Raw genomic sequence first — 27,880 nt, 5'->3', positions numbered from 1 at the left:
TGTCAGCACATCAATATTCAATTCAGCAGTCAAGAGCCGATTGGTCCAAACACTCCTCACCCCTCCCCACACACTCCCCTCGTGATAAACCCCACACACACTCCCCTCGTGATAAACCCCACACACACTCCCCTCGCTATAAACCCCCCACACACTCCCCTCGCTATAAACCCCCCACACACTCCCCTCGTGATAAACCCCCCACACACTCCCCTCGCGATAAACCCCACACACACTCCCCTCGTGATAAACCCCACACACACTCCCCTCGCTATAAACCCCCCACACACTCCCCTCGTGATAAACCCCCCACACACTCCCCTCGCGATAAACCCCACACACACTCCCCTCGCTATAAACCCCCCCACACACTCCCCTCGTGATAAACCCCCCACACACTCCCCTCGCGATAAACCCCACACACACTCCCCTCGTGATAAACCCCACACACACTCCCCTCGCTATAAACCCCCCACACACTCCCCTCGCTATAAACCCCCCACACACTCCCCTCGTGATAAACCCCACACACACTCCCCTCGTGATAAACCCCCCACACACTCCCCTCGTGATAAACCCCACACACACTCCCCTCGCTATAAACCCCCCACACACTCCCCTCGCTATAAACCCCCCACAAACTCCCCTCGCTATAAATCCCCACACACTCCCCTCGTGATAAACCCCCCACACACTCCCCTCGTGATAAACCCCACACACACTCCCCTCGCTATAAACCCCCCACACACTCCCCTCGCTATAAACCCCCCACACACTCCCCTCGTGATAAACCCCACACACACTCCCCTCGCTATAAACCCCCCACACACTCCCCTCGCTATAAACCCCCCACACACTCCCCTCGTGATAAACCCCCCCCACACACTCCCCTCGTGATAAACCCCACACACACTCCCCTCGCTATAAACCCCCCACACACTCCCCTCGTGATAAACCCCACACACACTCCCCTCGCTATAAACCCCCCACACACTCCCCTCGTGATAAACCCCCCACACACACCCCTCGTGATAAACCCCACACACACTCCCCTCGCTATAAACCCCCCACACACTCCCCTCGTGATAAACCCCACACACACTCCCCTCGCTATAAACCCCCCACACACTCCCCTCGTGATAAACCCCCCACACACTCCCCTCGCTATAAACCCCCCACACACTCCCCTCGTGATAAACCCCCCACACACTCCCCTCGTGATAAACCCCCCACACACTCCCCTCACTATAAACCCCCCACCACACTCCCCTCGTGATAAACCCCACACACACTCCCCTCGCTATAAACCCCCCACACACTCCCCTCGTGATAAACCCCCCACACACTCCCCTCGTGATAAACCCCACACACACTCCCCTCGTGATAAACCCCCCACACACTCCCCTCGCTATAAACCCCCCACACACTCCCCTCGTGATAAACCCCACACACACTCCCCTCGTGATAAACCCCCTCTCCACACACTCCCCTCGCTATAACCGTCCCATACACTACCCTCGCTGTAAACCCCGCATACACTCCCCTCGCTGTAACCCCCCCACACACTCCCCTCGCTGTAACCCACCCCACACACTCCCCTCTCTATAAACCCCCCACACACACTCCCCTCGCTATAAACTTACCACACACTACCCTCGCTGTAAACCTCCCATACACTCCCCTCGCTGTAACCCCCCCACACACTCCCCTCGCAGTAACCCACCCCACACACTCCCCTCGCTATAAACCCCCCACACACTCCCCTCGTGATAAACCCCCCACACACTCCCCTCGCTATAAACCCCCTCTCCACACACTCCCCTCGCTATAAACCCCCCACACACTCCCCTCGTGATAAACCCCCTCTCCACACACTGCCCTCGCTATAAACCCCCTCTCCACACACTCCCCTCGTGATAAACCCCCCACACACTCCCCTCGCTATAAACCCCACACACACTCCCCTCGCTATAAACCGCCTCCCCACACACTCCCCTCTTGATAAACCCCCTCTCCACGCACTCCCCTCGCTATAAACCCCCTCTCCACACACTCCCCTCGTGATAAACCCCCCACACACTCCCCTCGCTATAAACCGCCTCCCCACACACTCCCCTCGCTATAAACCCCCCCACACACTCCCCTCGCTATAAACCCCCCCACACACTCCCCTCGCTATAAACCCCCCCACACACTCCCCTCGCTATAAACCCCCCCACACACTCCCCTCGCTATAAACCCCCCCACACACTCCCCTCGCTATAAACCCCCCCACACACTCCCCTCGCTATAAACCCCCCCACACATTCCCCTCGCGATAAACCCCCCCCACACACTCCCCTCGTTATAAACCCCCTCCCCACAAACTCCCCTTGCTATAAACCCCCCACACACTGCCCTTGCTGTAACCACCCCCACTCACTCCCCTCACTATAAACCCCCTCCCCACACACTCCCCTTGCTATAAACCCCCCCCACATATTCCCCTCGCTTTAAACCCCCCACATATTCCTCACTGTGAACCCCCCTCTCCACACCCTCCCCTCACTATAAACCCCCCCACACATTCCCCTCGCTATAAACCCCCCCCACATATTCCCCTCGCTTTAAACCCCCCCACACACTCCCCTAGCTGTAAACCCCCCCCCACACACTCCCCTCGCTGTAACCCCCCACACACTCCCCTCGCTATAAAGCCCCCACACGCTCCCCTCGCTATAACCCCCCCACATGCTCCCCTCGCTATAACCCCCCCACATGCTTCCCTCACTGTAAACCCCCCTCACTGTAAACCACCCCCCCCCACACCCTCCCCTCGCTATAAACCCCCACACACACTCCCCTCTTTATAAACCCCCCCCCCTACACTCCCCTCTTTATAAACCCCCCCCATACCCCCCCTCACTATAAACCCCCCACACACTCCCCTAGCTGTAACCCCCCACACACACTCCCCTCGCTGTAACCCTCCACACACTCCCCTCACTGTAACCCCCCACACACTCCCCTCACTATAAACCCCCCCCACATATTCCCCTCACTATAAACCCCCACACACTCCCCCCGCTATAAACCCCCCCACACACTCCCCTCTCTATAAACCCCCCTACACACTCCCCTCTCTATAAACCCCCCCATACACTCCCCTCACTATAAACCCCCCCCTACACACTCCCCTCACTATAAACCCCCACACACTCCCCCCGCTATAAACCCCCCCACACACTCCCCTCTCTATAAACCCCCCCATACACTCCCCTCACTATAAACCCCCCCCTACACACTCCCCTCACTATAAACCCCCACACACTCCCCCCGCTATAAACCCCCCCACACACTCCCCTCTTTATAAACCCCCCCCACACACTCCCCTCTCTGTAAACCCCCCCACACTCTCCCCTTGCTGTATCACCCTCTCCTCACCCCCCACCCCCATCACTCCCCTTGCTGTGTGAGATCTCTTAATCTCTTCTTTTTTTTATCAGTAAAACCAGATGCTCCAACCTCATTGAACTGGGCGCTCTTGAATATCAGCCAATCCGGATTATTCATGGACATCCAGCTGTGGTGGGAGGAGCCAGCCAATTCCGACATCAGCTCCGGGTGGCTCCCACGCAAATATGAAATCCAGTATAAATCCAGAGAGGCTGAGCACTGGGATTTGGTACGTATCCCGGACACCGGGACCACTGACAACTAATCTCCTCTTGTCAGGTAGCAGATCCTTTCACTTTTGACCAAGATCTGCAGTCACACGGCTATGATCTTTCCCCCAGAACAGTGAAGTTCATATTAGGATAATTGCCTGTGTTTTTACTGAGGAAGAAGATGCATCAAAGTCACAGTGAAACAGGCAGTTGAGATACTGAATGGGCAAAAAATTGTAAAACAGGAAGTATTAGAAAAGCTTGAAGTGGATAAGTCAGCAGGTCAGGATGGGATCCATCTGGGAATACTGAGGGAAGTGAGTGTGGAAACAACAGGCTTGTCAGCAAATTTGAAGCCCATGAAATAAAAGGGACAGCGGCAACAGGGATACAAAGTTGGCTGAGTGACAGGAGTAGTGGTGAATGTTTGTTTTACAGATTGGAGGAAGGTATATAGTGGGGTTTCCCAGGGGTTGGTATTAGGACCCCTGCTTTTCTTGATCGATATTAATGACCTAGACTTGGGTGTGCAGGACAAAATTTCAAAGTTTTCTCAAAACCCGGAAGTATTGTAACTGTGAGGAGGACAGTGACAGACTTTGAGAACATTGACAGGCTGGTGGAATGGGTGGGCAAGTGGCAGATGAAATTTAATGCAGAAAAGTGCAAAGTTATACATTTTGGCAGGAAGAATGAGGAGAGGCAATATAAAATAAAGGATGCAATTCTAAAGCAGACGCAGGAGCAGAGGGACCGAGGGATTTATGTGCACAAATCATTGAAGGTGGCAGGGCAGGTTGAGAAAGTGCTTAAAAAAAGTATATGGGATCCTGGGCTTTATTAATAGAGGCATAGAGTACAAAAATAAGGAAGTTATAATGAAGCTTTATAAAACACTGGCTCGGCTCAACTAGAGTATTGTGTCCAATTGATGCACCACTCTTTAGGAAGGATGTGAAGATATTGGAGAGAATGCAGAAAATATTCAGTAGAATGGTTCCAGAGATGAGGAACTTCAGTTATGTGGATAGATTTGAGAAGCTGGGTCTGTTCACCTCGGAGAAGAGAATGTTGAGAGGAGATTTGAAAGAGATGTTTAAAATCATGAGAGGTCTGGATAGAGTAGATAGAGAGAAACTGTTCACATTGGTGGAAGGGTCGAGAACCCGAGGACACTGATTTAAGGTGAATGACAAAAGAACCAGATGTGACATGAGGAAAATCTTTCTTTAGGCAGCGAGTGTTTAGGATCTGGAATGCACTGTGTGAGAGTGTGGTGGAGGCAGGTTCAGTGAGTGTTGAGGATCTGGAATGCACTGTCTGAGAGTGTGTTGGGGGCAGGTTCAGTGTGTGTTTAGGATCTGGAATGCACTGTCTGAGAGTGTGGTGGAGGCAGGTTCAGTGAGTGTTTAGGATCTGGAATACTGCCTGAGAGTTCGGTGGAAGCAGGTTCAGTGAGTGTTGAGGATCTGGAATGCACTGTCTGAGAGTGTGGTGGAGGCAGGTTCAGTGAGTGTTGAGGATCTGGAATGCACTGTGTGAGAGTGTGCTGGAGGCAGGTTCAGTGAGTGTTTAGGATCTGGAATACTGCCTGAGAGTTCGGTGGAAGCAGGTTCAGTGAGTGTTGAGGATCTGGAATGCACTGTCTGAGAGTGTGGTGGAGGCAGGTTCAGTGAGTGTTGAGGATCTGGAATGCACTGTCTGAGAGTGTGGTGGAGGCAGGTTCAGTGAGTGTTTAGGATCTGGAATGCACTGTCTGAGAGTGTGGTGGAGGCAGGTTCAGTGAGTGTTTAGGATCTGGAATGCACTGTCTGAGAGTGTGGTGGAGGCAGGTTCAATCGAGGCATTCAAAAGCGAATTAGATTCGCACCCGAAGAGAAAAAAATGCAGGGCTATGGGGACAGGTAGAGGGAGTGGGACTAGCTGGATTGCTCTTGCAGAGAATCAGCACGGGCTTGATGGGCTGAATGGCCTCCTGTGCTGTATTATTCTATGATTCTGTGAATTTCAGGTGCAAGAAAAGAGGCAGTAGGACTTTCTTGAATGTTGCAGCTGATGTAGAGCTGAATCATTGAGAGCAGTTAGGTCCCAGGATCAGCCTTGCTGTGTGCTGTGATAGTTGATGTGAGTCAGGCCAGTGATGGGAGTGAGGCAGTTAGCCTAGAGGATTAAACATGACTGTGAAATTATCTGCTGACACTCACAGGTAAGATATTGGCACCTATGGAATTGTATCCATCCTAATTGCACGTGTTTATTGAGATGGAAGGAACATATGTTTCTGAAATCAGTCCTCACTGTATAAATAAATAAACTGCAAATGTTACTAACCTGAAGAATTGCCCCACAACAACCTTGATCTGTCTTTTCTCTTTATGGATGCTGACTGACTTGCAGCGTGTCTTCAGAATATCCTGGTTTTCTTTCACCTTCTCTGTACCATGTATTAACATTCACGTGTTAGTAAATTTTGAGACAACAAGAGGCTTAGAAAAAGCGCACAGGCCTTCCAACAGCCAGCTAGAAGAAACCAGGCTCTCTATCTGTTGTAGCCTTGTTGAAGGGAGGACTCATTGTGGAAACTGCATTCCCTGCCCACTGAGCACCATTAGGAAGTAATCCCAGTGAGAGGCTTGTGTGTATCGAATGGTACTTGAGGTAACGAATGAGCAAATCTCCCTCTCATTCAAGCGTCCTTTCACCAAGAACAAACGGAGTAAAGGCCCGAGCAGTCATGTGTCCAACAGTAATTTTCTGTCCATTTGCTGCTTTGAGATAACTGTTGCTGGAGAATTCTTTAAAACGAAAGATGCTCTTTTCTGTTGTATTTTACATTTTTTCTCTTTCCTCCCTATCTGACATGCTTAGACACTAGTTGGCCTCAAGCCTTGACAGTGATGGTTGGCACGTTGTTTGCATCATAATTGAACCTGGTTTTGTGCTTGCTTCGCATTAACAGTCACACTTTCCAGTCACTGAAACACAATGTGTAGAAGGGACTCTGGCCATTCCTCACCAGTGAAGGCAAACTGAAGCCAAATATAATGACCCCATTGATGAAAATCACACACAAACCAGGGGCTCTGTTTCGTCTTGTTCAGTCGCCAAACATACAGAGCACTGACTTTGGAGCCTCTTGTTTTTACAATATGTAAGTTCATTTTCAAAAAATGCCATGATCCTTCACTTGCCAAAGATTTGCGGGTTGATGGGGTCAATTGGCCATTGTAAAAAAAAAATTGCCCCTAGTGTAGGTAGGTGGTAGGAGAATTGAGGGAAAGTGGGGATGTGAGAGGGAAAATGAGATTAATGTAGGATGAGTGTAAATGGGCGGTTGCTGGTCGGCGCGGACTCGTTGGGCCAAAGGGCCTGTTTCGGTGCTGTATCTCTCTCTGACTCTATGATTACTAATTTGTAATATAATCAGTCCCCATGACAGTAATTTGCAGTATAATATGAGCTGAGACATGGTAATTTGTAATGTTACAGTATCAGCCTTCTGAAACATGGATAGTCATTTGTAATATTACGGAATCAGTGACCTGAGACTTGGTGTATTCATTTTTAATATTACACTATTCGCTCCCTGGGACATGGGATAGTAATTTGTAATACTGTATCAGCTCTCTGGGACATGGTGATTGTAATGTTACTGTATCAGTGACCCAAGGTCGTAATTTGTAATATTAAAGGAACCTCCCAGCTGGCCTCCCATTCTCCACCCTCTATAAACTTCCATTCATTCTGTCGATATTCCAGGTCTCATTTGCCGACATTGGCTCCCGATCACCCAATGCCTCAAATTTAAAACCCATGATTCATTCCATTTATGGCTTTTTCCTTCCCTTTCTCTAACCCCCTGCAGCCCCTACTGCTCCCTCTCCACTTTCCCGCAACTCTCTGGTTATCTGACTTTGGTCTTCTGGTGGTGTGTCGTCTAAGACCAAAGCTTTGGAATTTCCTCTCTAAACCCTACCGCCTCACCGCCACCTCCTTTGTTTCTTCAACCAATCTTTTGGTCACTCTGTCCTGGGCCTGGCGTCTGTTTCTGTCTGAAAACACTTCTGTCAAGACACCTTGGGATATTATTCAACGTTAAAGGTGACACTGTATAAATTCAGGTTGTTATCTGGAGGATGTGCCTGGATAGGGATGGATAGTGTAGGTTCTCATTTTATAAAAAGAAAAGTTGTGAATACTGGAACTAGCCAGCAGCTCTGTCAGCCTCTGATTGATTAAGCTGAGATCCTACAAAAAGAAGCAATTCTAGTGGTGGCTTTCATTTTCATTTTAATTTCAGTTGACAATGGGGAGGGCAGAAGTAATTTCCGGGTGTTATGTCTTCAACTTTTATTCATGTCCCCAGGCGATTAAATAGATTGAGAAGACGTAGTGGAAACTCTACCTGGTCTGTTCAAAGGAGTGAGCATGATGGGCCAAGTACACTGGGGGCCTGACCTTTAACAACTGCACAAACAGCAGGACATGAACTGGGCTGACCACTGTGTATGGTATGCAGGGTGGACATTTAAACATTTATATTTTGCTTTTCTATCAATAAAATGAAATGAATGACGAAAGAGGTTAGTCTTGGAAAGCAAATACTTTCTCATTCCTGCCCCTGCTGCCTCCTTGTTTCACCCTGTCCTCTGCAATGAAACTGGGCCTGTACCCTTTGCTGAATTTCCCTGTCTTCACAGATCGAAACCCTGCCAAGCCAACATCCACCACAGCCACTCTACAGCTTTGCAACGGGGAAGGAGTACCTGGTCCGACTCCGATGCAAATATCCCAACGTTGGCAACTTCAGTGAATTCAGCAACATTTTAAAAGTGTTCCTTCCAACGTCGCAATCAGTAGAAGGTGAGCTGAGTTTTAAACACAAAGCATGATGATTAATAACGTGAGAGAGCACGTTACTTAGTATTATCGATTTTTCAGAGACTCCTTAAACAGCATGTTAAAACTGATGAAATTAGACAGTCACTAACAGCTCTCCATTGTGTCTGCTGTTTAAGGTAGTGAATAGCTGTTATACATCCAGAAAATCCCATGGTTGTACTGAGTTAAGCTGATTTCATCTGTTGCAGTGTTAGGGGCACTACAGTTCCTGTTGATATCAGGTTAGGATGGGAGTTGCAGTACTGTTATCACTCCTGACTCATGGCTGGAAGGTTCACCGTCAGGTGAGAACAGGATTGTACTTTCCTGTGTTGGCCCCATAGTTGAATTGTCTTCTGACTCTTTCTGTTAATGTTAACACGGTAAGGATGGTCAGTTTTGTAAAGTACCAGAGGATGATTTGTCCCTGTGGAATCCTAGCCCAGAAAGGAGTCAGCACCTTCAACAAAGGAGGAGAGGCAGTGAAAATGGCAACAGCATTACCATCACTGAATCCCCCACCATCAACATCCTCCGACTGACCATTAACCAGAAATTGAACTGGAGTAGCTATATAAATACCATGGCTACAAGAGCAGGTCAGAGGCTAGGAATCCTGCGGCGAGTAACTCACCTCTTGACTCCCCAAAGCCTGTCCACCATCTACAAGGCACAAGTCAGGAGTGTGATGGAATATTCTCCACTTGCCTGGATGGGTACAGCTCCAACAACACTCAAGAAGCTCGACACCATCCAGGACAAAGCAGCCCACTTGATTGGCACCCCATCCACAAACATTCACTCCCTCCACCATCGACGCACAGTGGCAGCAGTGTGTACCATCTACAAGATGCACTGCAGCAATGCACCAAGGCTCCTTAGACAGCACCTTCCAAACCCGCAACCTCTGCCACCTAGAAGGACAAGGGCAGCAGATGCATGGGAACATCACCACCTGCAAGTTCCCCTCCAAGTCACACACCATCCTGACTTGGAACTACATCGCCGTTCCTTCACTGTCGCTGGGTCCAAATCCTGGAACTCCCTTCCTAACAGCACTGTGGGTGTACCTACCCCACATGGACTACAACATCTATTGCACCATGTACACTGCCTGCCTGAGAGCAGGCAACCTCTTAGACCTCTGATCTGAAAGAGGCTTTTCGAAGATCTAAAAAGAGAAACTAGGTGAGGCAACTCTTCCTTCCATTCCCCTGCTTGAATCCCCCTTACTTAAGCCTAGACTTGGAGTGCTTGGAAAAGGTACCCAAGGGCAGCTGGCATCTGTGGAATCATGTCCTCATTTTCATGGCATGGGTCAGTTACTAGGAGAAAAGGGGAGATTGACTATGGTGGGGGAGAAGAGTCAACATGAACAGCTAAATCTGAATTTTGCGTTGAGGATTCATGTATTGGCATTGCCACATTATTGATCTGTTCATCTTAAAACAAATAGTACAATGACAGGACCTTGCTTTACAGAGTGAAAGAGGTACACAATTTCAGTACTGTTCTGTTAGTCTGCGTGTGTCAATTGTGCACTGTTTACAGGTCTTAGGACTACAGTTGTGTTTAATGTACTGCACTATTGCCAGTGTATCTCTCTCCTCCGCTACAGTTGTGTTTACTGCACTATTGCCAGTATATCTCTCTCCTCTGCTACAGTTGTGTTTAATGTACTGCACTATTGCCAGTGTATCTCTCTCCTCCGCTACAGTTGTGTTTAATGTACTGCACTATTGCCAGTGTATCTCTCTCCTCCGCTACAGTTGTGTTTAATGTACTGCACTATTGCCAGTGTATCTCTCTCCTCCGCTACAGTTGTGTTTAATGTACTGCACTATTGCCAGTGTATCTCTCTCCTCTGCTACAGTTGTGTTTAATGTACTGCACTATTGCCAGTGTATCTCTCTCCTCCGCTACAGTTGTGTTTACTGCACTATTGCCAGTATATCTCTCTCCTCCGCTACAGTTGTGTTTAATGTACTGCACTATTGCCAGTGTATCTCTCTCCTCTGCTACAGTTGTGTTTAATGTACTGCACTATTGCCAGTGTATCTCTCTCCTCCGCTACAGTTGTGTTTACTGCACTATTGCCAGTATATCTCTCTCCTCCGCTACAGTTGTGTTTAATGTACTGCACTATTGCCAGTGTATCTCTCTCCTCTGCTACAGTTGTGTTTAATGTACTGCACTATTGCCAGTGTATCTCTCTCCTCCGCTACAGTTGTGTTTAATGTACTGCACTATTGCCAGTGTATCTCTCTCCTCCGCTACAGTTGTGTTTAATGTACTGCACTATTGCCAGTGTATCTCTCTCCTCCGCTACAGTTGTGTTTAATGTACTGCACTATTGCCAGTATATCTCTCTCCTCTGCTACAGTTGTGTTTAATGTACTGCACTATTGCCAGTATATCTCTCTCCTCTGCTACAGTTGTGTTTAATGTACTGCACTATTGCCAGTGTATCTCTCTCCTCCGCTACAGTTGTGTTTAATGTACTGCACTATTGCCAGTGTATCTCTCTCCTCCGCTACAGTTGTGTTTAATGTACTGCACTATTGCCAGTGTATCTCTCTCCTCCGCTACAGTTGTGTTTAATGTACTGCACTATTGCCAGTATATCTCTCTCCTCTGCTACAGTTGTGTTTAATGTACTGCACTATTGCCAGTATATCTCTCTCCTCTGCTACAGTTGTGTTTAATGTACTGCACTATTGCCAGTGTATCTCTCTCCTCCGCTACAGTTGTGTTTAATGTACTGCACTATTGCCAGTATATCTCTCTCCTCTGCTACAGTTGTGTTTAATGTACTGCACTATTGCCAGTATATCTCTCTCCTCTGCTACAGTTGTGTTTAATGTACTGCACTATTGCCAGTGTATCTCTCTCCTCTGCTACAGTTGTGTTTAATGTACTGCACTATTGCCAGTATATCTCTCTCCTCCGCTACAGTTGTGTTTAATGTACTGCACTATTGCCAGTATATCTCTCTCCTCTGCTACAGTTGTGTTTAATGTACTGCACTATTGCCAGTGTATCTCTCTCCTCCGCTACAGTTGTGTTTAATGTACTGCACTATTGCCAGTATATCTCTCTCCTCCGCTACAGTTGTGTTTAATGTACTGCACTATTGCCAGTATATCTCTCTCCTCTGCTACAGTTGTGTTTAATGTACTGCACTATTGCCAGTATATCTCTCTCCTCTGCTACAGTTGTGTTTAATGTACTGCACTATTGCCAGTATATCTCTCTCCTCTGCTACAGTTGTGTTTAATGTACTGCACTATTGCCAGTGTATCTCTCTCCTCTGCTACAGTTGTGTTTAATGTACTGCACTATTGCCAGTGTATCTCTCTCCTCTGCTACAGTTGTGTTTAATGTACTGCACTATTGCCAGTGTATCTCTCTCCTCTGCTACAGTTGTGTTTAATGTACTGCACTGTTGCCAGTGTATCTCTCTCCTCCGCTGCAGTTGTGTTTAATGTACTGCACTATTGCCAGTGTATCTCTCTCCTCTGCTACAGTTGTGTTTAATGTACTGCACTATTGCCAGTGTATCTCTCTCCTCTGCTACAGTTGTGTTTAATGTACTGCACTATTGCCAGTGTATCTCTCTCCTCTGCTACAGTTGTGTTTAATGTACTGCACTATTGCCAGTGTATCTCTCTCCTCTGCTACAGTTGTGTTTAATGTACTGCACTATTGCCAGTGTATCTCTCTCCTCTGCTACAGTTGTGTTTAATGTACTGCACTATTGCCAGTGTATCTCTCTCCTCTGCTACAGTTGTGTTTAATGTACTGCACTATTGCCAGTGTATCTCTCTCCTCTGCTACAGTTGTGTTTAATGTACTGCACTATTGCCAGTGTATCTCTCTCCTCTGCTACAGTTGTGTTTAATGTACTGCACTATTGCAAGTGTATCTCTCTCCTCCGCTACAGTTGTGTTTAATGTGCTGCACTATTGCCAGTATATCTCTCTCCTCTGCTACAGTTGTGTTTAATGTACTGCACTATTGCCAGTGTATCTCTCTCCTCCGCTACAGTTGTGTTTAATGTACTGCACTATTGCCAGTGTATCTCTCTCCTCTGCTACAGTTGTGTTTAATGTACTGCACTATTGCCAGTATATCTCTCTCCTCTGCTACAGTTGTGTTTAATGTACTGCACTATTGCCAGTGTATCTCTCTCCTCCGCTACAGTTGTGTTTAATGTACTGCACTATTGCCAGTGTATCTCTCTCCTCCGCTACAGTTGTGTTTAATGTACTGCACTATTGCCAGTGTATCTCTCTCCTCTGCTACAGTTGTGTTTAATGTACTGCACTATTGCCAGTATATCTCTCTCCTCTGCTACAGTTGTGTTTAATGTACTGCACTATTGCCAGTGTATCTCTCTCCTCCGCTACAGTTGTGTTTAATGTACTGCACTATTGCCAGTATATCTCTCTCCTCTGCTACAGTTGTGTTTAATGTACTGCACTATTGCCAGTGTATCTCTCTCCTCTGCTACAGTTGTGTTTAATGTACTGCACTATTGCCAGTGTATCTCTCTCCTCCACTACAGTTGTGTTTAATGTACTGCACTATTGCCAGTGTATCTCTCTCCTCTGCTACAGTTGTGTTTAATGTACTGCACTATTGCCAGTGTATCTCTCTCCTCCACTACAGTTGTGTTTAATGTACTGCACTATTGCCAGTGTATCTCTCTCCTCTGCTACAGTTGTGTTTAATGTACTGCACTATTGCCAGTGTATCTCTCTCCTCCACTACAGTTGTGTTTAATGTACTGCACTATTGCCAGTGTATCTCTCTCCTCTGCTACAGTTGTGTTTAATGTACTGCACTATTGCCAGTGTATCTCTCTCCTCCGCTACAGTTGTGTTTAATGTACTGCACTATTGCCAGTGTATCTCTCTCCTCCGCTACAGTTGTGTTTAATGTACTGCACTATTGCCAGTGTATCTCTCTCCTCTGCTACAGTTGTGTTTAATGTACTGCACTATTGCCAGTGTATCTCTCTCCTCCGCTACAGTTGTGTTTAATGTACTGCACTATTGCCAGTGTATCTCTCTCCTCTGCTACAGTTGTGTTTAATGTACTGCACTATTGCCAGTGTATCTCTCTCCTCCGCTACAGTTGTGTTTAATGTACTGCACTATTGCCAGTGTATCTCTCTCCTCTGCTACAGTTGTGTTTAATGTACTGCACTATTGCCAGTGTATCTCTCTCCTCTGCTACAGTTGTGTTTAATGTACTGCACTATTGCCAGTATATCTCTCTCCTCCGCTGCAGTTGTGTTTAATGTACTGCACTATTGCCAGTGTATCTCTCTCCTCCGCTACAGTTGTGTTTAATGTACTGCACTATTGCCAGTGTATCTCTCTCCTCCGCTACAGTTGTGTTTAATGTACTGCACTATTGCCAGTATATCTCTCTCCTCCGCTACAGTTGTGTTTAATGTACTGCACTATTGCCAGTGTGTATCTCTCCTCCACTACAGTTGTGTTTAATGTACTGCACTATTGCCAGTGTATCTCTCTCCTCCGCTACAGTTGTGTTTAATGTACTGCACTATTGCCAGTGTATCTCTCTCCTCCGCTACAGTTGTGTTTACTGCACTATTGCCAGTGTATCTCTCTCCTCTGCTACAGTTGTGTTTAATGTACTGCACTATTGCCAGTGTATCTCTCTCCTCCGCTACAGTTGTGTTTAATGTACTGCACTATTGCCAGTGTATCTCTCTCCTCTGCTACAGTTGTGTTTAATGTACTGCACTATTGCCAGTGTATCTCTCTCCTCTGCTACAGTTGTGTTTAATGTACTGCACTATTGCCAGTGTATCTCTCTCCTCTGCTACAGTTGTGTTTAATGTACTGCACTATTGCCAGTGTATCTCTCTCCTCTGCTACAGTTGTGTTTAATGTACTGCACTATTGCCAGTGTATCTCTCTCTCCTCCGCTACAGTTCCTTTGGAAAGACCTAGAATCACAGAATGTCGCTCACCAGAACAGGAGACCTTCACATGCAGGTGGAGTGTTGGAAACTATCAGAACCTGACAGAACGAAGGCGACTGAGATTCTTTTACGCAAAGGGGTGAGGTTTAATGATGATGCATTTTGTGGTATTCATTCTTGCTGTGCTAGTAATTTGTCTGTGTTCTGGAGAATTATCTGATTTTGTTAAATAAAAATAATATCGGGAGCCTTAAATGTGCAAGAGGAAATTGGAATCCTGGTTTTACCTTCATAGAAACATAGAAAATTTATGGTACCGAAGAAGGCCATTTGGCCCATCATGCTAACCAGCCTAATCCCACTTTCCGGCTCTTGGTCTGTAACCCTGTAGGTTACAGCACTTCAAGTGCAGATCTATGTATTTTTTTTAAGTCCAATGAGGTTTTCTCCCTCTCCCACCCTTTCAGGCAGTGAGTACCGGACCTCCACCACCCTCTGGGTGAAATGAAATTCTCCTGAACTCCCCACCCAATCCTTATAACAATAACTTTAAATTTATACGCCTTGGTTATTGAACTCTCTGTAATTGGAAATAGGGCCTTCCTAATCACTCTATCTACCCCCCTTATAATTTTATACAGTTCAATTAAATCTCCCCTCAACTCCAATTCCAAAGAAAACAACCCCAGCCTAGCCAATCTTCCCTCATAGCTAAATTCTCCAGTCCTGGCAACATCCTAGTGTAGGTCAGATGGTTTCACAGGTCGGCGCAACATCGAGGGCTGAAGTTCTATGTAATGTTCTATCCTCATAAATCTCCTCTGTACCCTCTCTCGTGTGATCACATCCTTCCTGTAATGCAGTGACCAGTACTGTATGCAGTTCTCTAGCTGTGGCCTAATTAGTGTTTTATACAGTTCTAGCATAATCTGCCAGCTCTTATATTCTAGGCCTTGGCTAATAAATGAAAGTATCCTGTATGCGTTCTTAACCACCTTATCTACCTGTCCTGCTACTTTCTGTTCCTCCACCGTTCCTCTACCATTTATTGTGTATTCTCTTGCCTTCTTTGTCCTCTTCAGATGCATTATCTCACATTTCTCCAGATTGATTTCCATTTTCCTCTTTTCTGCCCATCTGATGAAACCGTTGATATCTTCCTGCAGTCTACAGCTTTCTTCCTCACTATCAACTACATAGTCAATTTTTGTATCATCTGCAAACTTCTTAATCATGCCCCCTACATTTCATTCACAATCATTGATATATACTATGAACAGCAAGGGAGCCAGAACTGAGCCCTGTGAAACCCCACTGGAAACAGCCTTCCTGTTGACCATTACCCTTTGCTTCTTGCCACTGAGCTAATTTTGAATCCCACATACCACTTCCCCTTGGATCCCATGGGCTTTTACTTTTCTGACTAGTCTGCTATGTGTAAGAGTGCCATGTGCTATGAGCAAATTGTCATAGGGAGTGACAAGGTATTGGAGGTTTTGGAAGGCTTAAAAGTGGACAGATCTCCAGGTGCGGACGATTTGTGTCCCAGGATGCTGTGGGAGGCGAGGGTGGAGATTGCAGGGGCTCTGACCCAAATTTTTAATTCCTCTCTGGCCACAGGGGAGGTGCCAGAGAACTGGAGAACAGCTAATGTGGTCCCACTATTTAAGAAAGGTTTTAGAGATAAGCCAGGGAACTACAGACCAGTGAGTCTCACGTCAGTGGTAGGGAAACTATTGGAGAAAATTCTGAAGGAGAGAATCAATCTCCACTTGGAGAGGCAAAATTTGATTAGGAATAGTCAGCATGGCTTTGTCAGAGGGAGGTCATGCCTAACAAACTTGATTGAATCTTTTGAGCATGTGACCGGGTGTGTAAATGAGGGTAGTGCAGTTGATGTAGTTTACATGGATTTCAGCAAAGCCTTTGACAAGGTCCCACATGGGAGACTTATCAAGAAAGCAAATGCACATGGGATACAAGGTATCTTGATAAGGTGGATTCAAAATTGGCTTAGCTGTAGGAGACAGAGAGTGATGACAGACGGCTGTTTTAGTGATGAGAAGCCAGTGTCCAGTGGCGTACCACAAGGATCTGTGCTGGGTCCCCTATTGTTTGTCATTTATATAAACGACATAGATGACTATGTGGGGGGTAGGATCAGTAAGTTCGCGGATGACACAAAGATTGGCCGAGTGGTTAACAGTGAGGTTGAGTGTCTTGGGTTACAGGAAGATATAGACGGGATGGTCAAATGGGCAGAAAAGTGGCAGATGGAATTTAATGTTGAAAAGTGTGAGGTGATACACTTTGGAAGTAGTAATTTATTTAGATTTAGAGATACAGCACTGAAACAGGCCCTTCGGCCCACCGAGTCTGTGCCGACCATTAACCACCCATTTATCCTAATCCTACACTAATCCCATATTCCTACCACATCCTCACCTGTCCCTATATTTCCCTACCACCTACCTATACTAGGGGCAATTTATGATGGCCAATTTACCTATCAACCTGCAAGTCCTTTTGGCTGTGGGAGGAAACCGGAGCATCCGGAGGAAACCCACGCAGACAGTACCCAGAATTGAACCCGGGTCGCTGGAGCTGTGAGGCTGCGGTGCTAACCACTGCGCCACTGTGCCGCCCTGTGACACGGAAGTATTCAATGAATGGCCTGACGCTGGGAAGTTCCGAGGAATAAAGGGACCTTGGCCTGTTTGTCCATAGATCCCTGAAGGCAGAAGGGCAGGTTAATAGGGTGGTGAAAAGGCATATGGGACACTTGCCTTTATCAATCGAGGCATAGATTACAAAAGCAGGGAGGTCATGTTGGAGTTGTATAGAACTTTGGTAAGGCCACAGCTGGAGTACTGTGTGCAATTCTGGTCGCCACATTATAGGAAGGATGTGATTGCACTGGAGGGGGTGCAGAGGCGATTCACCAGGATGTTGCCTGGGATGGAACATTTCAGCTATGATGAGAGGTTGGATCGGCTTGGGTTGTTTTCGCTGGAGCAGAGAAGACTGAGGGGTGACCTGATTGAGGTGTACAAGATTATGAGGGGCATGGACAGGGTGGATAGGGAGAAGCTGTTCCCCTTAGTTGAAGGGTCAGTTACGAAGGGACACAAGTTTAAGGTGAGGGGCAGGAGGTTTAAGGGGGATTTGAGGAAGAACTTTTTTACCCAGAGGGTGGTGACGGTCTGGAATGCCCTGCCTGGGAGGGTGGTTGAGGCGGGTTGCCTCACATCCTTTAAAAAGTACCTGGATGAGCACTTGGCACGTCATAACATTCAAGGCTATGGGCCAAGTGCTGGCAAATGGGATTCGGTAGACAGGTCAGGTGTCTTTAATGCATCGGTGCAGACTCGATGGGCCGAAGGGCCTCTTCTGCACTGTATTATTCTGTGATTCTATGTGGGACTTAGTCAAAAGCCTTACTAAAATCTATGTAGACATGCTACCTCATCGATCCTCCTTGTTACCCTCTCAAACTCCCAACTGCTTGGTCTTTAGTCTTCCATTCACTGTATTACTTCTGCAACTGTTGAGCTGCTCAACTACTCCCTCACCTCCACCTTTTTTGTCCCTATTCTGAATAAAACCCTTATTCTCTCCCACCATGGTCATTAACCCTGGTGTGAACTCCAATTTGACTACTTAACTCCAAGGACATAAACGTGAGCATATCCAGCAAACAACTAGTTGAAACATCCATCATTAGATCTGGTTGGACCACATCAAACATTATCCAGCTTACTCTCCTTTGTTCAAATCATCTTCTTCTCCAAGATCACTGGAAGGGAAAGATCGCTCCCAGACTTCTTTTCCTCTTTACCAACTGTCTGCTTCACTACAACTCCCCTACGTCTCCACCCTCACTTTCAACAATAAATGTGAGGAACTTATGGACTTTACTAAGATTGAGGCCATTTGTTCAGTTGCCTCTGCTGCATGCCCCCTTCACCTGGCCCAACGCACAATGTCCCCAGTGCCAAACCCCTCAATCTATGTCTTTCTCTAGTTTCTCTCCTATTTTCCTTTACTTCTGTCTATGCTCAGGTTGTCCACGTAATCCACCTTCTGCTCTTTTGACCCCATTCTCACCACCCAACTTTTCTTCTTGACCCCCACGCTAACTGATACTCTGAATAATTTCCTTTCCTTAACTACTGTCCCCCTTCCTTTCCAAACAACCATCAAATAGCCCTCTTCAAGGAATCCACCCTTGACCAATATTCCCTTTACTTTCTTTCTGTTGTCCAAGGCCTGTTTGTTTTGTTGCAGAGTACCTTTAAATAGTTTTGCACAGCTGTGCACGCGTGTTATCTTAAACAGGACAACTTGTGAGTGACCTTTGCAGTACCTTGTAGGTTCCTGCAAATTCGCACGTGTGTGCACCGTCAAATGAACATTGCTCTTGACTGCTCTTATTTTGCAACAAACTGCCCATCTCCAACCTGACTTGCCCCTCTAAAGTCCTTGAACTTGTTGCCACTTCCCAACCTTTATTTGAATTCCATGTTTGAATCTCTCCCATCACGTTTTGAAATTCAGTTGTATTGAATTGACCCTAGTCAGAGTAACTGTGACATCCTCTGTGATTGTGACTTTGGCGAATCTCCCTGTTTATCTCACTGAACCTCTCTGCAGCTTTTGACACAGTGACCGCACCATCCTACACTTAGAGAATGATATTTGAGGAATGATTCACTATCTTGTGTGTTTCCTCTCTTGAAAAATGAAGGCCAAGAGAAGATATGACAGATAAGTTTGAAATTATGAAAAGTTTGGTCAAATTATACAATCAGACAGCACAGAAGCAGCCATTGTGACTGTAATAGTTCTTTGATCCAATTAGTCCCATTGCTCATTCTGCCCCCATAGCCCTGCAACTTTTTTCTTTTCAGGTATAGATTCAATTCCATTTTCAGTTACTAAAGAATCTTCTTCCACCAGTGCTTTCTAGATCATAACAACTGACTGTGTAAAAACAATTCTCCTCATCTCCACCCCCCCCCCCCCCCCCCCACCCCTTTTGCCAAATATCTTAAAGTTGTAACCTCGGGTTACCTCATCCTGCCAGTAGGAACAATTTCTCCCTATCTACTTTCACAAAACGCCTCGTAATTTTAAATGCCTCTATTCAGTGTCCCCTTAACCTTCTCTCCTTTAGGAAGAACAATCCCAGCTTCTCCAGTCTCTCCACATATCTGAAGTCCCTCGTCCCTGGGACCATTCCAGTGAATCTCCTCTGCACCCTGTCCGAGGCCTTGGGATCCTTCCTGACAGTGTCCAGAATTAAACACAACACTCCAACTGACACCTAACGGATGATTTATAAAGCTTCACCTTAACATCCTTACTTTGTACTCTTTGCCTCTGTTTATAAAACTGAGGATCTCGTATGTCTTTTTATCAGCTTTACCAGCTTGTCCTGCCATCCACAGAGATTTGTGTATGTGAGCCCCCAGCTCTCACTGTTCCTGTATCCCCTTTAAAATTGCACCATTTTGTTTCTATTGTCTGCTCATACAGCCTTCCAAAATTCATTTCACACTTCTTCTTTCTTCTTTCTTTTGGGCCTCCTTATCTCGAGAGACAATGGATACGCGCCTGGAGGTGGTCAGTGGTTTGTGAAGCAGCGCCTGGAGTGGCTATAAAGGCCAATTCTGGAGTGACAGGCTCTTCCACAGTTCACTGCATTAAATATCATCAGTCACATGTCTTCCCATTTTGTCGGTCTGCCTATGTCCTCCTGAAATCTCCTACTGTCCTGTGTGCACAAGGAGTTACAAATTAAGAACACCAGTGGTTGTTGCAGCAGAAACTTTTCCACTAAGAGGGTGGAAATGTATTTTGGAACAGAGTGCTGGCACAGGACACCACAAGAGAACAAGATACCTTAATGGGTTTCAAGGAAAGCACTGACAAGTTTTTGTCAAAAAATGGGATTCAAGGTTATTGGAAATGCACCAAGGAAATACTGTGAACTGTGGGAATCTGGAACCTTCTTTCCCCAAAAGCGGATGCTGGGACAATTGAAATTGAGATTGAAAGATTTTTCTGGGTAAGGGTATCGAGGGATATATGGAGAAAAGGTGAGTAAATGAAATTGAGGTATGGATCAGCCATGATCTAATAGAATGGGTGAACTGGCTTAACGGGCTAAATGACACAGTGCTCATCCTATAGGTGAGCTAACTGGACCAAGGCTGTGCCTGAAAGTGTTGCTCTGTTGGTATCATCCTACAAAACCTCTCCTGTGGCCAGCTGAGTGGAAGTGGTTGGTTCCACTCTTACTGATCAAAGATAGCAATGGCTTTTCTTCCCTCGCTGTTATCTCTGAAGTCCCCAAGGATTTAACCTTGGCTCCTTTTCCTTATTTTTATGCTGCTCCTTGGCAATATCATCTCACAACATGGGGTTACGTTCAATATATAATATCTCTCAACTGTCACTTTGCTGTCAGGCTACTTATTTGACATCCAATCCCTAATGAGCCACATTTCCCTCCAGTTAAACATTGGGAAGACTGTAGCCATTGTCTCTGAGGGGGGGGGGGGAGGGGTTCCGTCACAAACTTTGTAATCTCACCACCAATTCCATTCCCGTCCTCAACCACTGTTTCAGGCTGATCCAGACTATGGGCATCAAACTCTCTGCCTGTACCCTAACCCACACCAAATCATCAATCCTGTTCACAACAGCAATGTCCTTCTTGACCCTGAAGTGAGCTTCCAAACATCTGTCCATCACAAAGACCGCCTATTTCCACCTCCATCTTTGTTCCTGCCTCAGTCCATCTGCTGCCGAAACCCTTGTCACCCACAGACTCGATTTATACCAATGATCCTCTGGCCAGCCTCCAGGTAGCCACACTCCATACACTTCAGCTCATCCAAAACTATGTTTCATTATCTGAACCCACACCAAGTCCTGTTCACTCATCATCCCTCTGCTCACTGACCTACATTGGTTCCCAGTTATCCAACACCAATTTCAAATGGTTATCCACCATGTTCAAATCCTTTCTTGGCCTCATCCCCACCACCCCTTACCTCTGTAATCCTCTCCAGTCATCAGAGGCCTCCGCCTCCGCACCCTCCTTTTTTTTAGTCACCCTGGGCCTGAGCCCAGCCCTGGGACAGGTGGATTCCGTGGGAATGGGTTTTGGGCGCCTTTTGATGTTTCTTTTTGCTCCGCGTCTTCCTTTCACTCGGACGGGCACTCCCCTCCCCGCTGGAGGCTGTGAAAACCACAGCCTCCGGAACCGACCGAGCGGTGTCTGTTGGATGTGTGGGGGGAGTGGGAGGAGGTGCTGTGGAACCACCCTGGGCCGCCGAGGTGGAGCTGGCGGCCGGGAGGTTGGGGCAGTTCTTACGAACATGCCCCACCCCCTTGCAGACGTGGCACCGCGCCCTGTCCGAGGTCCAAAAGACGCGGTAGGCCATCCCCTGGAACTCCACATTAAATTGGCCTTCCGAGTCCTCCTCCCGCGCCAGCTGCATAAATAACTGGCAGCGGAAGGAGTAGACATGTTGGAGGCTGTGCTCCCGAAGACCAAGCCGGACTGGGGTGATCCCCGACCTCACCTCCCCCAGGTGGTGGAGGTGGGGGAGGAGGAGCTCACTGGGAATGAAGAGTGGGACATTGGACAGCATTATCTGCTGCGCAGTGGCCCCCAGAGGGTCCACCGGCAGGAAGGTCCCCCCCACAGTGAGCCCTTTACTCAGGGCCAGGGACACCGCCCGCTCGGTCTTCAAAAAGAACACAGCCTTCCTATACATCTTTGAGGCCGCAACAATGGCCAAGGGGCCGACAACCTCGGCCATTGCCTTTACGCAGGCCTCAATAGACATGTTGGGGTGGGGATAGCTCTTCACCCCATGGCTGGATGTTATCAATTTGAAGGGTGACGGGGCCACGTGGGCAGCCACAGAGGCTGCAGCTGCGTAGGTAGTCGAGGGCCCCGCCACTGGTGATGAAGGGTTTGCCATGGGTCTAAGCGCTAATCCCACCCCATATTGTGGGCCTGCACACCGAATATCAAACGATTCACAGAAAATATTGAATATGTATTAAAAATCAAACAAACAACAGGTTAGGGGAGAGGCTGAGGGAATAGAGGAGAGGTAAAGACAGGCTGGAAGGGATGACTTGCTTTCTGGAGGTGGTGCTCACAGTACACTTAAAACAGTCTTTGAACTTGGTCTTCCGGTCTTCTGGTTGGGGGAGTCGTCTTCACCTGGGTCAGCTGAAGCTGCCCAGGCACTATCTATCCCCTTCCGTCTGTTTAGCTGGGCAGCTTCAGCTGACTCAGGCTTGGCAATTGGGGTGGGGAGGGAGCTTCCCTGTGTGCTTTTGCAGCAGCACAGATTCCTGTTGAATTGGCAGCCCCACCCCTTGTTGTTCCAGCCACTTGTTCCTCCCCCAACAGTCCAAAGTAAATTACTGGTGTTCAGCACCCACCTCCAGACAAAGCCTTGTTTCCAACAAATGTCTCTTTCTTCTCTTTAATGGTGATTGTTGTTGAAGTTTTCCCTCTACTTGTTTGTAACTGCTCTCCCTTGCTCAGTGTAGCTCCGCTCTCCACCTCAGCAACCTCCAACTGCCACCAGCACTCTCAGCTGAGGCTCGTTTTTATTTTTATTTTTTTTTTCATTTATGTCGAGGGGGCCTTTATTCCTCAGGCCCCCTTTATATACATAATTTTAAAATAACTTTATTAAAAACAGATAAATAAACAAAAAACTCAAATTAAAATGCCATTCTCGGCATCGACAATGCACTCCAGTCCCTGCGGTGCCCACCGGTCGCGGAAGGATTCAAGCGTACCGGCGGACACCGCATGCTCCTTCTCCAGGGACACCCGGGCGCGAACGTAACTGCGGAAGAGGGGCAGGCAATCGGGGAGGACGGACCCCCCGACAGCCCGCAGCCTGGACCTGTGAATTGCCACCTTGGCCAGGCCCAGGAGCAGACCGACGAGGAGAACCTCCTCCTGGCCCAAGCCCCTCCGCACCGGGTGCCCAAAGATCAGGAGCGTGGGACTGAAGTGCAGCCAGAACTTGAGGAGCAGCCCCTTCAGATATACAGATGCTGACAGTCGCGCATCCTCCGCAAATCAACGGGATCTGTGACCGCGAGGAGCACGTCGTCGGCGTAAGCTGAGAGGACGACCCACATGACCGGCTCGCGCAGAGCCAATCCCGTCAACCTCCTGCGAAGCAGGCACAGGAAGGGCTCCACGCAGATGGTGTACAATTGGCCGGACATGGGGCACCCCTGACGCACTCCTCTCCCAAAGCGAAGGGGCGCCGTCAAGGACCCGTTAACTTTGATGAGACACTCTGCGGCGGCGTATAAAAGTCGGACCTGGGCCACGAAATACGGCCCGAGTCCGAAAGCGCGCAGAGTCCCAAAAAGGTACTCGTGATCCACCCTGTCGAACGCCTTCTCCTGATCGAGGGAGAGAAAGGCAACCGACTGACCAGTAATTTGGGAAAGATGGATCAGGTCCCGGACCAGGTGGATGTTGTCCTGGATGGACCGGCCCGGGACCGTGTAGGACTGGTCGGGGTGGATCATGTGGGCCAGCACACAGCCCAGGCGGGTAGACATAGCCCCGGCAAAGATCTTACAATCCGTGCTGAGGAGAGAGACCGGACGCCAGTTTTTAAGCAGGCGGAGATCGCCCCTCTTCGGCAGCCGGACAATGACCGCCCTGCGCCACGAGAGGGGCATCTCCTCGGTCGCCAGGCTTTCCCCCAGGACCCACGCGTAATCGTCCCCCAGGACGTCCCAGAACGCCCTGAGGAACTCCACGGTCAACCCGTCCAGCCCTGGGGATTTGCCCCTCGTGAGCTGGTGGAGGGCGCCAGTCAGCTCCGCCAACGTGAGCGGAGCCTCCAATCCTTCGGCGTCCTCCGGGCTGACCTGCGGCTGGTCCTCCCACAAAACTCTGCGCGCGTCCTCGCTGGACGGATCCGAAGAGAACAACGCACTGTAATAAGTCCGGACCAGGAGGCCCATTCCCTCCGGATCCGTGATGGAGGATCCGTCGTTGGCCAGCAGCTCAACGAGCTGCTTACGCAGCTGAGGCTCATTGCTGCAATCAGCATTCAACACTCCAATTAGCCAGCAGCCAACACTGTTTTTTTTTTGTATCTAACCCCGTTTTTTCTTTTTTTTTTCTTTTTTTTTTTCTTTTTCTTTTGGGACAGTGTAGAGGGAGCTTTACTCTGTATCTAACTCCGTGCTGTACTTGTTCTGAGAGTGTTTGATGGGGACAGTGTAGAGGGAGCTTTACTCTGTATCTAACTCCGTGCTGTACCTGTCCTGGGAGTGTTTGATGGGACAGTGTAGAGGGAGCTTTACTCTGTATCTAACCCCATTTTTTTTTTGATGGGGACAGTGTAGAGGGAGCTTTACTCTGTATCTAACCCCCGTGCTGTACCTGTCCTGGGAGTGTTTGATGGGGACAGTGTAGAGGGAGCTTTACTCTGTATCTAACCCAGGCTGTACCTTTCGTAAACTGATGAGGCAGTGTGCAGGCTATTGAATATAACAAAGATTTTCCTTTATTATTTGTTCCTTGGATATGAGCAAGCATTTATTGCTCATCCCTAATTGCCCTCAAGAAGGTGGTAGTGAGGCACCTTCTTGAACTGCTGTCGTCCATTGCTATTAAGAAGGGAGTTCCAGGATTTTGACCCAGTGACAGTGAAGGAACGGCGATATAGTTCCAAGTCAGGATGGTGTGTGACTTGGAGGGGAACTTGCAGGTGGTGGTGTTCCCATGCATCTGCTGCCCTTGTCCTTCTAGGTGGTAGAGATCGCGGGTTTGGAAGGTGCTGTCGAAGGAGCCTTGGTGTGTTGCTGCAGTGCATCTTGTAGATGGTACACACTGCTGCCACTGTGTGTCAGTGGTGGAAGGAGTGAATGTTTGTAGATGGGGTGCCAATCAAGCGGGCTGCTTTGTCCTGGATGGTGTCGAGCTTCTTGAGTGTTGTTGGAGCTGCACCCATCCAGGCAAGTGGAGAATATTCCATCACACTCCTGACTTGTGCCTTGCAGACGGTGGACCGGCTTTGGGGAGTCAGGAGGTGAATTACTCGCCGCAGGATTCCTAGCCTCTGACCTGCTCTTGTAGCCACTGGTCCAGTTTAGTTTCTGACCAGTAGTCATCCCCATTATGGTGGATGGAGGTTCAGTTGATGGTAAAGCTATTGAACATCAAGGAAAGAGGATTAGATTCTCTCTTGTTCAAGATGGTCGTTGCCTCTCACTTGTGTGGCAAGTAACATCTGTGCCCACATACCAGCCAAGCCTGAATATTGTCCAGGTCTTGCTGCATGTGGGCACAAACTGCTTCATTATCTGAGGAGTTGCAAATCGTACTTTACATTGTGCAATCATCAGCGAACATCCCCTCTTCTGACCTTATGATTGAAGGAAGGTTGTTGATGAAGCAGCTGAAGATGGTTGGGCTGAGGACTCTACCCTGAGGATGTTAAGTTTGGCATACAGAAGCATACAGCAGTAGTTCCAAGTTTGGTTGGCTTTTTATGCAGATAGCCAAGGTTTGGCATTGGCTGTTTGCCGGACTGAAACTAATGTTCATTGCATTAATATTAATATTTCTAACTGTGATCTTGTATTGAAAGCAGTCTCTAAGAAAACACAATGAGCACACAAGTGAACTTGATTCATGCTAAGTTTTGTCATGTTTTGGAATGACTGCTGTTTATCAAAGACACTAACAGATTGATGTCCCTTCAGGAATAATGCTGACTGGAAAGAATGTCCCAGGTACTTGCACAATGAAAACTCCTGCTACTTCAACCAGACCTACACTTCAATCTGGATTTCATACTGTGTTCAGCTGAAATCGGACTTTCAGGATCAGAACATCACTTTCGACAAACGCTGCTTCTCCATTGATAACATCGGTAAATGAAATCACTTGTCGATTTTTGAGAGAGTAATGAGATAACAGGTTGGAATAATTATATCAGCAGAGTTTGGGGACACGACAAAAACACGTTCAGAAATGGGTGAAAGCCATTCGGCCCCCTTGTCAGAGATCAACCTCATTTAGACACTTTCTCACCACATCCCTCAATCCTTTCTCTCCCCAGAAATAAGAAAGGGGTGATCACTTTGATGGGATTATACTATAGGCCCCCCAATAGGGAAGTGGAGGAGAATTTATGTCGGGAAATCACAGATAGGTGTAGGAATTATAGGGTTGTAATAGTAGGTGATTTTAACTTCCCTAATATTGACTGCGACTGCCTTAGTGCTAAGGGATCAGATGGGGAAGAATTTAAGTGTGTCCAGAATAGTTTTCTGAAGCAGTATGTGGATGGCCCTACTAGAGAAGGGGCTACACTCGACCTCCTCTTAGGAAATGAGGATGGGCAGGTGGTTGATGTGTCAGTGGGGGAGCACTTTGGGACCAGTGACCATAACGCTATTAGCTTCATGATAGTTATGGAAAAGGATCGGACTGGTCCTCAAGTTGAAGTCGTAAATTGGGGGAAGGCTAGTTTCGATGGCATCAGAGAGGAACTCTCAAAAGTTGAATGGGAGAGGCTGTTTACAGGTAAAGGGACGTCTGGCAAGTGGGAGGCTTTTAAAAGTGAGATAGGAAGAGTTCAGGGCCGTCTTGTTCCTGTTAGATGGAAGGGCAAGGCTGGCAAATTTAGGGAACCTTTGTTGACGAAGGATATTGAGCATCTGGTCAGGACAAAGAAGGAGGAATATGTCAGGTATAGGCAGCTGGGATCAAGCAAGTCCCTCGAGGAGTATAGGGGATGTAGGAGTACACTTAAGAAGGAAATTAGGAGGGTGAAAAGGGGCCATGAGATTTCCCTGGCAGATAAGATAAAGGAGAATCCTAAAAGATTTTATAAGTATATTAAGAGTAAAAGGGTAGCTCGGGAGAGAGTAGGTCCCCTTAAGGATCAGTGTGGCAATCTATGTGTGGAGCCACGGGAAATGGGCGAGGTCTTAAATGAATATTTCTCGTCCGTATTTACCGTGGAGAAGGTCATGAAAGCTAGTGAGTTCAAGGGAGGGAACAGCGATATCCTGGAGCATATCAACATTACAAAGGAGGAGGTGTTGGAAGGGAAGCAAGGGAGGAGATTGCTGGAGCCCTGGCAGAGATTTTTGTATCATCGTTAACCACGGGTGAGGTACCGGAAGTCTGGAGGATAGCTAATGTTGTGCCTTTATTTAAGAAGAGCAGCAGGAATAAGCCAGGGAACTACAGGCCGGTGAGCCTTACATCAGTGGTGGGAAAGTTATTGGAAGGGATTCTGAGAGACAGGATTTATATGCATTTTGAAGGGCAAGGTCTGATTAGGGACAGTCAGCATGGTTT

General features: G+C 47.6%; 1 protein-coding gene across 3 annotated transcripts in view; it reads left to right on the top strand.

Annotated features, from left to right (window-relative positions):
* LOC137368877 (growth hormone receptor-like) overlaps positions 1–27,880 on the top strand; it is a 255,252-nt gene that overhangs the window by 165,134 nt on the left and 62,238 nt on the right. For all 3 annotated transcript variants that reach the window (XM_068029108.1, XM_068029109.1, XM_068029107.1), the window contains 4 exons: positions 3,486–3,664; positions 8,348–8,510; positions 14,497–14,626; positions 26,272–26,441. In XM_068029108.1, the coding sequence (XP_067885209.1) occupies positions 3,486–3,664; positions 8,348–8,510; positions 14,497–14,626; positions 26,272–26,441 (642 nt within the window). The remainder of the gene's footprint in view (positions 1–3,485; positions 3,665–8,347; positions 8,511–14,496; positions 14,627–26,271; positions 26,442–27,880) is intronic.

The sequence above is a fragment of the Heterodontus francisci genome, chromosome 4 (assembly GCF_036365525.1).
Source record: "Heterodontus francisci isolate sHetFra1 chromosome 4, sHetFra1.hap1, whole genome shotgun sequence".
Lineage (NCBI taxonomy): Eukaryota > Metazoa > Chordata > Chondrichthyes > Heterodontiformes > Heterodontidae > Heterodontus > Heterodontus francisci.
The sequence above is the reverse complement of the archived record's forward strand: the minus strand, read 5'-3'. Positions and strand labels throughout refer to the sequence as shown.